We start from the raw sequence: 15,689 nt of genomic DNA on the forward strand, positions 1-15,689 counted from the left end.
GGATATGAAGTTGGGTGGAGATGAAGACGATGACTTTTAATGGTTTTTTTTTTTTTTTTTAATAAGGTTAATATTATAATATTTTTAATGTATAAAAAATTATTATTTTTCCACATGGCCGCCACATCAGCACAAATGTGGCAGCCACATCAGCATTTAACAGACTAGTGGATGGAAAATCTAACGGAGGTGTTATTTTGAAATAAAATGGTACTTGATGTATGAAAGTGAAATGTTTTAAAGTTGTTGTATGGGGTTGTAATAGACCTCAAACCTGAGGGGCTACTATGTAATTTACCCTTTCTTTTTTCTTCTATCAACTTGAGAGAAAATTGAGAGAACATTCAGTACGCGATCGGCATGGAAGGGAAGCTTGCTGAAACTGTGTATACTTTTTCTGTTGAGGGAATACTGTCGAAGGTGGCGTCACTTGCTGCTCAAGAACTCAGTCTCGCTTGGGGTTTCAAAGCTGAACTCAAGCGGCTTCGCCAGTCATTACTCACCATTCAGGATTTCTTGGGAGCTATTTCCGACCAACCACGAGAACGGGTCAAGGCGGTGGAGGAGTGGGTGATGAAACTTAAAGGTATAGCTCATGATGCTGACGATCTGATGGATGAGTTCGACTACGAAGTGGTTCGCCATAAAGTTGAGCTCCAAAATCATATGAAGAAAAAGGTACTCAACTTCTTTTCACTCTCCAATCCACTTGCATTTCGTTTGAAAATGGCACATAAAATTCAGAAGATCAACCAGTCCTTGGTAGATCTCAAGGGTGAGGCAGCTTTCATTGGTCTAGTTTCCAAGAAAATAGATGCAACCCCTCAGGAATATAGATGGGAAAGACAAACTCACTCACTCATTGGCAGAGATGAAATAACTGTTGGAAGGGGAGAGGTTGTGTCAAATATAGTTACAACCTTGATCCACTCCAAATACAATCAAGAAAATCTTGCGGTTATGGCCATCGTTGGAATGGGGGGCCTCGGAAAGACGACAGTGGCCAAGTTAGTTTACAATGAGGATTCGATACACAAGTTCTTTGAAAAGAAAATATGGATTTGTGTATCAAACTCCTTTGACGTCAATTTCATCCTACTTCAGATCTTAGAATCTCTTAACCCTGCAAAAGTCCCTTCAAAAGAGAACCTGAATGCAATTCTTACCAACCTGCAAGAAGAGTTGAAAGATAAAAGATACTTACTCGTACTTGATGATATTTGGAACGAAGATCCCAGAAAATGGGAGAATTTGATGGAATGTTTGTCAAAGCTTTATTCTGCCAAAGGATCTAAAATTGTTGTCACTACTCGTAGTGGTAAAGTTGCATCAATCTCTGAAAAACTACTTCCACGACATGATATGGGAAAACTTTCTGTGGATGAATGTTGGTCCATCATGAGAGATAGAGCTCTTCCCAATATCAGTGCTCATATAGCTTCTGAGTTCCAAACAATCGGAAGGGAGATTGCGAAAAATTGTGGTGGTGTTCCACTGGTGGCAAATGTGTGTACTATTACTATGTATCCTGACACAAAATTTGCACCTTTTTTATTATTATTTTTACATGTTTTTATTTATAAATTAGGACAATACTTGCATCCGCACCATAGTGTACACCACCTTATCAATTAAATTAGTTAAGTGACTTAAATTGGATGAATTATTTTGTTACAAATTGGTATTTGTTAGGCTTTTTAGTAGTTAAAACTTTAAAGTCAATTTTAATGTTAAATTTGACTTTAAAATTGACTTGGCTTGAACTAAGTGTAGGAATTGGCTTGGATTGGTTTGGATTGGACTTTATCTTGTCTTATGTTTGGTGTTAACTTTTGAAATGGAGAGAGGATAGTCCTTAAATTATTACTCAAGTAAAAATTAGGTCACTTAACTATTTTTTCAAAAAATTAGTCCTTAAACTATAAAAATCTACCACTTACATCCCTAATATTAAATTTGAAACTATTATGTCCACCTAGTGCGTTTTATCTTCAACTCTCTCTCTTTACCAAAAAGAATTCGAAACTATTATATTCAATTTTTCGTTAATTTAACTTATGTGATGCAATTAATATATTGTTTCATTTAAAAAATAATATTCTAGTTGGACTATTCTACTTGCATAGCTGCACATGGGAGCTGCCCATTTGCAGTCTTGACTCAGGGCTTATTTAGGACCATGTTTCTGCAAGGGGTTAAATAATGAAGTTTTAAAGTGGGAAGTGAGAGATTTTAGGTTCAATTATTGTTAAAGGTGAATTTAAATCATATTATTACTAGCCTAATACGAGGCTAAGTCCACGTTCTCTTATTTAGTACGTTAGTATATATAATATTGTTTGTTAAGTCCACGTTCTATTCTTTATTACGTTAGTATAGATAATATCGTTTATTAAGTTCACGTTTTCTTCTTTACTAAGTTAGTATAGATAATATTGTTCGTTAAAAAAAAAGTTATGCAAGTCAGGATTAATAGATTCTTATATAGTCCCATATTTAGCGAAAATCGGATGTTGCTAAATAGGGTAACTGGAAAGTTAATTCAGTGAAACAAACATACCCAAAATGTTATGTCATGCTCGATGCACGTTAAATAGGAGTCAAATATAATGTTTGAAGTCAAATGTATAGTCATATCTGACTATTTGAGGCAAATGAAAAATCAGATATCACTTTTCACTTAATTCCACAGTCAGAACTAAAAAAAATAAAAATTATGCATCGGACAAAATTGAGTCAAATTTAAAATATTTCATTTAAATTTTTAAAGTTATTCTCAATTTACTATTTTAAAATTTCTTGATTTTCAATATTTCGTGTATTAAGTTTTTTTTGTTCCAATATGGTACTTAAAATCATAATTATGAGACACTTTCATACTTCCGTTAAGTTTTCCGTTAAAATCTCTGTTAATTGATGACGTGGCACACACATAGACAATGATTAGGCGCCACATGTCAATCTGAATCCACGTGTATATTAAAAATAAATTTTTTTTTAAAAATTTAAAAAACTAAAAAACCGAACTTAATTTAAAATTGCCACTTATTATTCGCATCCCACCTTCTTCCTCTCTCTGTTTCTTCTTCTTCTTCTCCACCCAACACAGAAAACCACCAATCGCACCGCCTAACCCAACCCAACCCACCCCACTTGTTCCTCCCAGTCCACCGAGACCACCCAAGCCGCAAGTGCCGCCTAAGCCACAAAGGGTAAGCCACCATCCTTTGGAAAACTGCTTCGCTTCACTCGTTGAAAAGGCTGCTCCTCTCTGTGCTATGGTCAGAGTCTGATCCCAACAAAAAAGAAGAAAAGAAAAAAACAAATTAGAACCTTAAAAATTCCAATCCGAGAGTGGACAGATCCGAGGGGCCTGAGAAATCAGCGACGGAAGAGATGGCGTCGTCGAAGATAATGTCTTCATCGTCGACATCACTAAACTCGGATCTCTCCCGACGCCCTTCCAATTTCTCCTCCACTGCAAAGCCCAAGCCCACCACCGCCACAGCACACCCGTCTTCCTCCTCTGCACACCCCCAAACCCAAAACAACTCCCATAATAGCATCACTAACTCAACGTCGTTGCTTCCAATCGGCCCCATGACAGTCGGCGGCCTCCTTTACGACTCTAACCCCACCTTCATGATCGACGCCACCCTCCTCGACACCCAAATAACCCTACTCGACACCACTTGCGCCGCCGCTGCCGGAAATGGAGAGATTGAACTACGAAGTGTTTTCATTCGATCAGATTCGCTCAGCCCGTTTGGGTCGATTGATAAGGTCGAGAGGTCAGTAGTTGGGTTTGGAAATGGTGCGAAGAAGGGGGCGACAAAAAAGGGGGGCAATTTTAAAATTTTAGGTTTAGGTTTGGGATTTTACTTTTACTTTTAATTTTTTTTTAATTTTTATTTATTTTTAAATATCCATGTGGACCTAGATTGACTTGTGGTGCCCAATTATTATCTATGTGTACGTCATGTCATCAATTAACAGAGATTCTAACGGAAAACTTAATGAAAGTATGAAAGTGTCCCATAATTATGATTTTAAGTACTAAACTGAGATGAAGAAAACTTAATGTATAAAATGTTAAAAGCCAAGAAATTTCAGAACACATATTAACCCATTTTTTTATGTACATTGAAGATAGCCTTAAGGTCATGTATTTTCTATATTGTTTTAGAACACCTTGAAAAGTTTATTAACTAAGAATTTTTTTTTTTTTCCCTATCGTATATTTTTCTCCTTATTTTTCATCCGATACAAAAGAAATGGTGGAGAACATCATGCAGTTCGCATAGATCCAAAAAATCGTTGTAGTCATAGTTAAACTACTTTACTCTATTAATCGATAGAAACTCTCTAATCCAATCAACATGTTTTAGGAGGCATTTTGCACACTAAGAAAAGTATTGAAGAATGGTCGTTCTTCAAAGACAGTAGAATATGGGACAACATATCAAAAGAAGAAGATAAAATTATGCCAGTCTTGAAGTTGAGTTTTGACAATTTAGAATCACCATCATTGAAGCAATGTTTTGCATATTGCTCAATTTTCAAGAAAGATTTTGAAATTCAAAGAGATAACTTGATTCAACTTTGGATGGCTCAAGGACTACTCCACCCTTCACCTGGCGAAAATAAAGATATGGAGGACATAGGCAATGAATATTTTGATATTCTATTGCAGAGCTCCTTATTTCAAGATGCTACAATGAGTGACAATTGGATTGTTAGCAAATGCAAGATGCATGATCTTGTGCACGATATGGCAGAACTTGTATCCAAATCTGAAAGCTTGACGGGAGACTTATGTGGCATAGATAATACATTTGAGATTCGACTTATTGCTCGGGCTTCTACTTCTATGCTGGATAAAATTCCAAAAAGAAGTGTTAGGAAATTGCGGTCGTTGTTTTTTTACGATGGTGAAGTACCTAGTAACATTCTTCCAAGATTCAAATCTTTACGCGTCTTAAATTTAAGTAATGCTAATATTGAAGAATTTCCAGTTTCAGTTGGAAGGCTGAAACACTTGAGGTATCTTGACATTTCCGAAACAAGATTCAAAGCACTCCCCAGCTCTATAGGCAAGCTCTATAACCTACAGACGTTAAGAACAACAAATTGTGCCCTTAAAGAGTTTCCAAAAGAACTGCAAAACTTGATCAACATGAGGCATATTTATTTTGGTCAGGGAAAGAAATTTCCACAGGGGATAGGGCGGTTTACTTGCCTTCGAACATTACCTTACTTTTCGGTGGGTAATGAGATTGGTCATCGAATTGAAGAGTTGGCTGGCTTGAAACAATTGAAAGGTGAATTAATTGTTTGTAATATAGAGCACATAAAGAATGGAGAAGAAGCAAATAAAGCTAAGTTAGAGGATAAGACGAAAGTACGCCATTTGACATTGAGATGGACGGGAATTTGGTCAGCAGCTGACAACGAGGAGGGGGATGTACTGGATGACCTCCGACCGAATCCTGAGTTAGAGAGCTTACGTATTGAAAACTTCAACGGTGATCAGTTTCCAGCGTGGATGATGAGTAGGCCGTTACTGCTCAACAACTTGAAGAAGATTGAGTTAATTAGATGTAAAAGATGTAAAGAAGTCCCACCGCTCGGTCATCTACCCAATCTTATGGAGCTTACGATTTACAAAATGGATAACTTGAAATGTGTTGGAGCTGAGTTCTATGGTTATCATCTTGTCCGCAGTGCAGCCACGACAAGTAAGGAGATAATTACTTTATTTCCTACATTAAAAGTATTACATATTTCTTGTGGTGATCTAATTGAATGGATGGAAGCACCAGCGATGTCAACACAAAAAATAGTGGCTTTTCCTTGCCTCGAGGCGTTGACGATCTATGATTGTTCCAAATTGAGAAATTTTCCGAGTCATTTCCCATCTCTTCAAAAGTTGAAGATAAGTGGAACACCAATAGAAAAAATTAGCCGTGAATTAACAACTCTCACTTCCCTTGAAATACAAGGTCTTGGGGAGCCTACTTATTTGCCGCAAGGGATTTTCAAGAACAATAATAATCTCTCCTCTTTGGTTATTGATCAGCGTGAAAAGCTGAGGCATTTGCCGGATGGGCTAGACACACTACCTCTCCTTGAGGAACTGCATTTATCAGGATGCGATAATCTAGAGTTGATTCCAATTACACAGGGCATGGCATCTCTACGGGAATTAAAGATTTCTAGCTGTAGACGGTTGTCAAGCCTACCGAGTGGGTTAGAGTACTGCACCGCTCTCCAGGAATTGAGTATGATGTATTGCAATGGTGTAACATCGTTTCCGGTTCACACCTTTGCATCTCTTTGCAATTTGTATATTTCAAGTTGTGATGGGCTATCAGGCGCATTGAGTGTATCGGCCTCTCTTGTGAAGTTGACTACATGGGGTTGTAAATATCTGACATCAATTGGAATTAAAGGCGGCGCGTCCCTCGCCCCCTCTCTTCAGGAGTTGACAACCACTTCATGCCATGAATTATCAAGCTTACCTGCTCTTCCACAACATTGTCCCTCTCTTCGATGTCTGGCGATTCAAGAGTGTGAAAGATTAGAAAGTTGGGTGAGCGGGATGCAATTCCCACTCTCTCTTGAGGAGCTGATGATAGACAATTTCCATAATTTAGAGAGTTTTCCAAGTTTAGACAACCTCAATTCTCTCCGTAGTTTGGAGATTGAAAATTGGCGAAAGCTAAAATATCTGCCGACGAGGTTACAACGGCTCCCGCCCTTGAACGAATTGAGTGTCGGTGGGTTCTGGGAGGAGCTCGATTCTTTCCCTGATTTTCAAGTTGGATCATTAATGCAACTGAAAAGCTTGTCCTTGAGGGGTTGGCCAAGGCTCAAGTCTCTGCCTGAACAAATTCAACACCTCACTTCTCTAACATCTTTGGAGGTACATCACTTTGAGGGAGTGGAGACTTTGCCAGAATGGTTGGGTAGCCTTACATCCCTTACAGAGCTGAGAATTGAAGATTCCAAGAATGTGATGAATTTACCTAGTGTCCAAGCTCTGCAACGCCTCACCAAATTACAGGCTTTGTATATTACTGGATGTCATCCCCTTCAGGAACAAAGATGCACCAGGGGCAGCGGCATAGATTGGCCCAAGATTTCTCACATTCCACATCTCATAAGTAAGTTTTAAAATTCTTGAAATCATTTTACGTAGTTCATGTTATAAGTTTGCGTCTTTTGTTCATTTATTCGTATCAACTACAACATACAAATTTAAACTAGTATAACAAAAGTTGTTTATCCTTCTCCTCTTTCTTTTAAATCAGTTCACGGGGTCGGATAGTGGTGGAGTGGATGAACCTTACCAAACTACAACAAATGTGTATTGGAAAAACCAAATTTCACGATGTGCAGGGCCACAGTTCTCTGAGATTACTTGTATGCCAGTGTTATGTACAAACGACTCCAAAATGGCTCCAACTTCCGCATTGAAAGTAATCCGTGTTTGTAAGCTTTTCAGATTCGCACCTTCTCTTCTCTTCTAAGTGCATTGTACTGTTGACTTCTTACCATATATGTTGTGTTTTCCAGTGGCATGCTGTGGCGTTTTTCAGGATGTCCAATATGTGCAAACAGAGTACGGTACAGGTACTGATGAACGAGATGTTAAATCTCTCGATCAACCTTCATTTCTCAAAACATATACCTTAAGTTATAGTACTTATCAAGCTAGCAAGCTTTTTTTTTGGTACCATGTGGGCACTCCTTTACATGTTACCTTTCTTAGTTCTGGCAACATCAATTCGATATGTTAATTTTCTTTAGTTCATCTGTATGAGTGCTAAACCACGAGCTTAATCACCCATTCATGGTATTGAATCTTTTTTAATCAGACATTGCCACAACTCAAGTAAAATCATGTTCATATAATATATAGAGCTGCTGAAATTGCTTTCCATTTGTTGTTATCCTTATATATGAAGATTTGGACGGATATTTTTATGGTTACTTGTGCTTTCTGGACTAGTTTTTGAATTGTATGAAGGTAATTGCATTGTAAAATACCTGCATTATTGCAGAGATTAGACAAAAGAATCGACTGTTGCAATGCTAGATGGTATTTCCAAGCTTTGTGTACTATCAGTTGAAAAGTTGAAATTTGTTCTGTACTATATATTTCCTAAGTTGTTTTGTTATATCTGACCAGGCAGAATTGGGAGTCTGGTAGAGACTCTTGCCCGAATCATTTTTTATTTGGACAAACTGGTAAGCTCTCATCCCTTTAATCACACTGGGTCAACATTCTTTGTTAGATACTCGTCACAAAATCGAATGTAATCTTATCAGTTTGAATCACAGGTTCGGCTTTCCATCCTATTCCCAATAAGTGGTTAGTAGTGGGCTACAAATGCAAGTCTCTACATGAGGGAGTGGAGGCTTTACCAGACTTGTTGGGTAACCTTACATCCCAAGAGTTGGGAATTAGGAATTACAAAAATTTGATGAATCTACCCTCTGCCAAAGCTATGCAGCGTCGCCACTTTACTGTCGCATTTATTTAATCAATGTAAGTGTTTGAAACTCCACCTCCTTTTCTCTTCTAGAATTTAAGCCCCAGTTTGGGGTTGAGGTGATTTTAAAAAAAGCTGGGATGAAAAAAAGCTGGAGTAAAATTTGTGTTTGGTAACTCAGCTTATTTTCAAAGTCACTGTCATTTTAAGCTGAAAAGTGGCAAAAAGCTGAAGCAGCAAAATGCAGCTTCTCAAAACAAGCTTTTTTTTTCAAGAGGCGAGTCACTGCTGTTTTACATAAAAGTTTACTAAACACTATCATACTGCTTTTTTTTCCAATAGCACTTTTACAAAAAAACTTACCAAACACTCTGCTACCATTTATGTTGTGTTTCCAATTGGCATAAATAACTCTTTTAGCATCCTTTGGCATTTTTCATGACGCTCTTACTCAGCTGGAATGATGTAGTGCAGTAGGTGCAAACAGAGTCCAGGTACTTAAAGTACAAGATATGTTTTTTCAGATATTGTTTCCTCCTCCTTTCATCCATTGCATGCTAATTTCTCATTCTACCTTGTTCAGTAATATACTTGCCTTATAGTGCTTTTCAAGCTAGCATGTAATTTCAGAACTGGCTTATAATGTTGTTGTTGAGAAATACATTGAAATCGAAGCGGATTTGGTTGTTCAACCATCAGTTGATCACTGGCGGTTCCATAGGCCCAGACTAGTTCTCATTCTAATTCACATTGTTTAGTTTCAAAACTTTTTAAGTGGAATTTGCTTATGGCCAGATTTTTATCTTAAAATTATCGTCTAATGACTTTTGTCTTGATCACAATGGTAGTGGTAGCTTTATCACATTTGTTGCTTTGGTCTCTTGCAGTTTGCTTATTCCATTGGTTCCTGCACAATGAGGTAATTTGTTTATTTTATCCCAAGACTTGTTTTCAGGTTAATGATGTTGATATAATATGTAGAAGTGCTGTAATTGCTTTCTTATGAAGATTTTGGACTGACAGTTTTGGGGCTACTTGTAATTTTTGAATCATATGCAGAGTGATTTGAATTCTATTGATTTTGCATCTGTGATTAATATCTTGAGGAACTTGATGAACTGTTGAGTATCCATATTATCGTTGAAATTATTGAGAGTGATACTTTTGTTGTTTTTTTGTGTCTTTCCTAGCAGAGCATTCGGGATTTTGGGACTTTTTGGGATTCAGTGAGAAAGTTAGTTGAAATGCAATTATCGAGAGTGATGTTATTGTTGGTGTTTTGGATTGTGAGAATTACTGGAATTTGAGAGTTCTAAAGACGAAGGTTTTGGTCTGCCTACCAAGAGGTACAAAGGTGATTGTGAAGGCTGCAAAAATTTCAGTTGCAACAAGTTAGTTTCCATTATTTTCAGTTATGACATAATCATACTAGTCACTCGTACAAATATTTTATTTATAAACCAAAATTATACTTTCGATTGCAATTTTTTTTTTGTCAAAACAAACAATAACTAAATCAGAAACAAGAATGTTCTGCATAAAGCCTATATATGCCCCACGCACGTAACAATTTTTATAATTGTGTTGTCTCTGTAGTTGGTAATACTTTGTAAACCATATGACGTGTTCATTTTGCAGCAAGCTCATTGGACCTAAACTCATGAGAGTCTTCGAGGGATTTTTTTTTCGTTCATGGAACTCACTCTCTCAGCGGTGGCAGTGGATATAAACTTTTATGGCCTAGGAAACGAAAATACTAGAGGAGAGGTGTTCCTGCAGCAAAATTGCAACATATAAAGTATGTGAGCTTTTCTGCTGTGTTCATATCAGGCTATCTGTTTTAATTAACAGAACCAGTTTGAGAATTAATACTCATGGTAACTTCTTTCCTGCAGCTTTTACTTCTTGTTGGCACTAAGTTAGAGCATGTAATTTCTCAAATGTCTAGTGAGGTTGCTGAGAAATATATGTTGCCATCAAATTCGAAGGGGACTTAATTGTTCATCCGGCAGATGATTACTTTTTGTTGTAGAGGGCCAGACTTGTTCTCTTTGTGATTTTAAGAATAACGTGATCCGTAACTCTTCTCAACTGGCATTTTCTTCATTAGCTTCTATAGACAATCGAGAGTTCCAACTTCTGAGGTACCTGATAACTTTTAATAGGGGTACTTATTGTGAATCTAAAAGTGAACCATTTTCATTTTCTTGTTTCTTCACCAAATTCTTTTCAATTGGAATAATTCTTCTCTATGTGAGAAAGATTTTGATCTTAAAATTACAGACTAATGACTTTTATCCCGATGAAAATGGTAGTACGCAGCAGATTTATCACATTTGGTGCTTCAATCTTTTGCACTTTCCTTATTCGTTTGATTCCTGCATAATGAAGAAAGTGGGCAAATGTTATCCCAAGAATTGTTATCTCGTAAAACCATGTTCATATAACATGTGAAATGTCTGTAATTGCTTTTTCTTTGTTATTATTCATATGCATATTTGTACTGAGATTTTTATGGTTACTTGTAATTTCTGAACAGATATTTGAATCGTAAGCAGAGTAATTTAAATTCTGTTGGTTTTTGTGTCTGGATTGATAACCCTCGAGTAACTTGATGAACAGTCAAGTACCTGCATAGTATTTCAGAAGTTAGGTAACAGAATCTTCAGTTGCAATAGTTCCAAGCATTTTACTACCAGTTTAGAAGTTGAAATTTGTTCTTTATATTTTTCTTAAGTTCTTTTGGTGTTATCTTTGTACAGGCAGAATTGGGATTCCATTCAAAACTCAGTGGATCAATATATCATTCTTCAACTTCAATCATGTTTCCTTATCATCAAATCCTAATTTGGATACAAATTGGTAATCTTTTATCTTGTCGATTACACTGGATCAATATTATTTGTTCATACTCATCGCCAAACTGAAATGCATCCTTATGAGTTTGCACAGAGATTTGAATTCGGTTGATTTTTTGTGTTGTGTGGATCTTTAGAAGCTTGGGCTTCCTAGCGTCCATTGTGCCCTGCATTGCTGTGAAAGGAGGGTGCAAGAAGCGGCCAGCCGTTTATAGAGGGAGAGCTTGAGACTGAAAGTGGAAAAACTATTGTACTACCCTATTTGTAACTCTCTCTCCCTCTCTCTCTCTTTCTCTCTCTCTCTCTCTCTCTCTGAAATGTAACCTACATTATCAGAGTAAACCGCGGAAACTACTAAACATGGACGTAGCCCAGCTTGCACTTATGGAAGGTTCGTACATTGTCTTATGTACTTCGTACTGTCTTTAATGAAAGAAAGAAATTCTGGATGCTCTATAGGGGATGAGAGTGTAAAATCAGCTCCAGTATATTAGGTGTGCTTTTCTCCTTTACTTTTACGCGTTTTTTCTGGTTTTCTCCATTTCATATTCACCATGCACTTATTACTCTTTATGCAATGATGATAACGATGTTGTAAGAGTCATTTGTGTTGCAAAACAAAGTTTGGTTTGTTGCTTTGCATGGAATGCCATGATGATGACGATGTCGGTGCAGTTCCATATTGGATACTTTGGGTCACTCTTCCTGATGGTGTTACTCACCGTTGTCTCAACACCTTAGCATTTTACAGAGTTCTCCAGGCCGTGAAGGTAACACTGTCTCCTTTGAGGCACTTTCTTATAAAGAATTGAAAATTTATCTTTGAGAATTAATCGTGTTTATAATAAACCGTGCACTGCAGATATGAAGGGAGCAGTCTTTGTTATTTTAAGCAGAAAATTCAAGCTGCAAACAGCAAGCTACTTGCTCCTACAAACACTTGTGCATTCACAACCCCAATTTTCTAGGATAAAAAATAACATCTTTTCTTTTCTGCAGTTGTGTTGTGGTGGAGAACATCGGCATAGGCCTCGCAGCAGCCAAAGTTGCTGGAAGGAAGTGTATCGCAACCAAATGCGGGTAACTTTTTTACATACGAACAAATGAAGAGTCCTTCCATATTTCCCACCTTCTTGACATCTCAGATTATACTTTTAAATTTGTCAGAAAGTTTGTTGGCATTAGTTGAGTTGAGTTTAATCTTTGCTAGTCATGTATGTCAAATTTATGGGTGATGAAACGTAAACATGTTCACTTCATTGCTTAAAAACTCCGGTTTCAGGTACACAGCAGCAGAAGGCTTTCAAAATGCAGATGCAGTCTTTGACTTCATTGGAGATCCCCGGAGGAGCGATTTGATGTGGGATTCTGCAGAAGCATTGTCAAGCAGTTTGTGAGCTCGGCAACATATTTTCCGATAGTTATGTGTTCCGACTTCCGATCGGTTAAATTCAGTTAATGCCGGTCCTCCATCAACACCTTGGACGGTGATTAGGGTTTCAGCTAAGATAATAGACGAATGCCAGTATGCATTCGGTAGTAATCCAAATGTAGATATTCATGTTGAATTACAAATTAGCTCTTCAAGGGCTTTCATTGATGAATCTCTGGATGTTGAATTACTACAAGGAGGAATCATAACCTACGAATTTCTTCCTCGGTGAATTATGTACCTTATTTTATGAGTTGTTTTAATAGTAGTGTGTTTAACTTTCTTTTGAGCCTTTCGCCTCCTTTATATTAAAAGAAAACTAATGAAAAATGGTTTAAAAACTTTTAACGATAAGGATAAAATAAAGTGTAAAGTAAATAGCATTAGAATTGATTTTTTAGTGTAAAAATATAATTTTTCGTTAAAATAAACAGTATTAGCAGCTTTCTGTTAAAGTTTCCTTGTATTAAAGCATAAAAGGAAAGGACGGTGGATCAAAATAAAAAAAAAAAAAAAAAGGAAAGGATGGGTTGGTTTATTTGGGGTGAAAGCGGAAAAAGTTGACAAATAGATCATCTTTATTTTCACTTTACAAAACTGTATTTGAAATCTGAATAACCCGTCTTTCTCGTTTCGAAACAAGAAGCAGTTCTGATTCTGTACGTGCTTAAAACAATTTTTTCTAACTAATATTAGTGCTTTAAACTTTCTTTTGAGCCTTCGGCCCCTTTATATTAAAGCAAAAAAAGTAAAGGATGGGAGATAAAAAAATGTTGATTACTTTAACTTTTTCTGCTTTTCTTTTTTTATTGGTACTTGGTAGAGATCAAAGTCTTTCTCATCAGTCACCACTTGCACTACCCTTTGCCTGCTACGGTCTACATCACCATTAGCTTTACCCGGAATTGGATCCATCCGGATTCAAATTGTGAGAATTTTAAAAATTTTCATATTTTAATTATTATCGTGTATCATGCAATTAAAAGTTTTTTAATTTTTTTTAATTAAACACATATAATATCTAACGAAAATTGATAGTACGATATACAATAAACGATTAAGACGTTAAAATCTCTAGAATCCGCATAAAATGAATCCGAACAGTATCCTCATCTGCTTTATCCACTTCTTTTCATTATTGAACGAGGATGATCCACGTTTAAAGTAAATCTATCCTTTAATTATTAATTTTTTTTATTGGAATGTACCCCTCTATTATTGTATCTGTTATCTGTCATCCTATTATCGAAGAGAGAAATCTGGATCATCCTTTTTTGCACTTGTAATATTGTATCGAAGAGAGAAATCTGGATCATCCTCGTTCAATAATGAAAAGAAGTGCAAAAAAGGATAATAGGATGACAGATAACAGATACAATAATAGAGGGGTACATTCCAATAAAAAAAATTAATAATTAAAGGATAGATTTACTTTAGACGTGGATCATCCTCGTTCAATAATGAAAAGAAGTGGATAAAGCAGATGAGGATACTCTTCAGATTCATTTTATGCGGATTTTAGAGATTTTAACGTCTTAATCGTTTATTCTATATCATACTATCAGTTTTCGTTAGATATTATATGTGTTTAATTAAAAAAAAATTAAAAAACTTTTAATTGCATGATACATGATAATAATTAAAATATGAAAATTTTTAAAATTCTCACAATTTGAATCCGGATGGATCCAATTCCGGGTAAAGCTAATGGTGATGTAGACCGTAGCAGGCAAAGGGTAGTGCAAGTGGTGACTGATGAGAAAGACTTTGATCTCTACCAATAAAAAAAGAAAAGCAGAAAAAGTTAAAGTAATCAACATTTTTTTATCTCCCACCCTTTACTTTTTTTGCTTTAATATAAAGGGGCCGAAGGCTCAAAAGAAAGTTTAAAGCTCTAATATTAGTTAGAAAAAATTGTTTTAAGCACGTACAGAATCAGAACTGCTTCTTGTTTCGAAACGAGAAAGACGGGTTATTCAGATTTCAAATACAGTTTTGTAAAGTGAAAATAAAGGGATTTGGATTGTCTACCCTCCTATTTCGATGCCCTCATGTTTGTGTGGTCACGGTTAAGCCACGTCAACATTTTATATTACTATTTCTTTTTGTTTTATTATTTTTATAAAAAAATAATATAAAATGTTGACGTGGCTTAAACGTGACCACACAAAACAGGAGGGCACGGGGAGGGCAGACAATCCAAGTCCTTCAATTTTTCACTGATGGAGCTAGTTTTTGTGGGAGGTAGATTGTCTGCCCTCCGTTATGGTGCCTTTCTCATTCTTTTTTATTTGTACGGTCACAGTTAAGCCACGTTAACATTTTATATTCTTATTAATTTTTGTCTTATTATCTTTATTCAAAAAATTAATATAAAATATTGACGTGGTTTAATCGTAATCGCACAAATAATAAGGGATGAAAAGGGCACCATAACAAGAGGACAGACAATCTACCTTCGTTTTTGTGGGCGAGAAGGCAGCTTTACCCAATTACAAGGGCCATTGGGAATTGGTGAAGATGCTCTAAATAACTTTAGGCAATTCAATCCCTCCAAATAAATGGTAACTGTTTTTAATAAACAGTAATTATTTAAGTACATCTTCATCTTTAAACTGAATAGTTTATACAATTCGTATTAATATATATATATATATATATATATGCCATGTGAAGGAGGAGAGGGGAGAGAAAGAAAGAAATAGAGATAGAGAGAGCAGGTGGGGTCAGGTGAAAAATAAAGGAGGAAAGAGAAAATTTTGGCAGCTGGACCAATTTTATTATGCTGTTTAATGTTGAGTTTTATCCTAACTATTAAATAAAATTATTAAGTGATTTTTTTGTTAAAATTTAAAGTTTTAAAGTTTTCTTTCGTTAGTTTTTCTTAATTAAAAACTATAA

At 36.1% G+C, this 15,689-nt stretch overlaps 2 protein-coding genes across 37 annotated transcripts; both read left to right on the forward strand.

The window, feature by feature from the left end:
• Window positions 1–360: 360 nt before the first annotated feature.
• On the forward strand, window positions 361–1,648 carry LOC139194604 (disease resistance protein RGA2-like). Its single transcript, XM_070819490.1, has 2 exons — window positions 361–1,506; window positions 1,589–1,648. Exons 1-2 carry the CDS (start codon window positions 361–363, stop codon window positions 1,646–1,648), a joined length of 1,206 nt encoding a protein of 401 aa, XP_070675591.1.
• A 3,380-nt stretch (window positions 1,649–5,028) lies between these two features.
• On the forward strand, window positions 5,029–13,077 carry LOC103436756 (uncharacterized). 36 transcript variants are annotated; one of them, XR_011579134.1, is made up of 18 exons: window positions 5,029–7,166; window positions 7,314–7,481; window positions 7,579–7,635; window positions 8,195–8,253; window positions 8,347–8,554; window positions 8,954–8,992; window positions 9,386–9,417; window positions 9,692–9,844; window positions 10,137–10,296; window positions 10,394–10,642; window positions 11,038–11,151; window positions 11,261–11,360; window positions 11,494–11,606; window positions 11,693–11,850; window positions 12,032–12,126; window positions 12,219–12,275; window positions 12,356–12,436; window positions 12,639–13,077. XR_011579134.1 is itself a non-coding variant. In XM_070818823.1 (9 exons), the coding sequence occupies exons 6-9, from the start codon at window positions 11,717–11,719 to the stop codon at window positions 12,681–12,683; spliced, it is 252 nt and encodes an 83-aa protein (XP_070674924.1). In that variant the 5' UTR covers window positions 9,692–9,844; window positions 10,137–10,296; window positions 10,394–11,151; window positions 11,261–11,360; window positions 11,494–11,620; window positions 11,693–11,716; the 3' UTR covers window positions 12,684–13,077. The 36 variants fall into 36 exon arrangements, 5 of the variants coding, with proteins under 5 accessions (XP_070674921.1, XP_070674920.1, XP_070674924.1 ...); XR_011579121.1 differs by having other exon boundaries at window positions 7,314–7,494; window positions 9,692–9,852; window positions 12,219–12,436; XR_011579119.1 differs by having other exon boundaries at window positions 7,314–7,494; window positions 12,219–12,436.
• Window positions 13,078–15,689: the final 2,612 nt, after the last annotated feature.

The sequence above is a fragment of the Malus domestica genome, chromosome 03, assembly GCF_042453785.1.
Source record: "Malus domestica chromosome 03, GDT2T_hap1".
Taxonomy (NCBI): Eukaryota; Viridiplantae; Streptophyta; class Magnoliopsida; order Rosales; family Rosaceae; genus Malus; species Malus domestica.

Bases quoted from the DNA above. Each gene is read 5' to 3' on its own strand.
- LOC139194604 (XM_070819490.1), top strand. From the start codon at position 361: ATGGAAGGGAAGCTTGCTGAAACTGTGTATACTTTTTCTGTTGAGGGA. The intron at 1,507-1,588 runs GTGTGTACTATT...TTTATAAATTAG, and splicing joins GTGTTCCACTGGTGGCAAAT to GACAATACTTGCATCCGCAC.
- LOC103436756 (XM_070818819.1), top strand. From the start codon at position 7,439: ATGTACAAACGACTCCAAAATGGCTCCAACTTCCGCATTGAAAGTAAT. The intron at 7,495-7,578 runs GTAAGCTTTTCA...TGTGTTTTCCAG, and splicing joins ATTGAAAGTAATCCGTGTTT to TGGCATGCTGTGGCGTTTTT. The intron at 8,254-8,346 runs GTAAGCTCTCAT...TTTGAATCACAG, and splicing joins TTTTTTATTTGGACAAACTG to GTTCGGCTTTCCATCCTATT.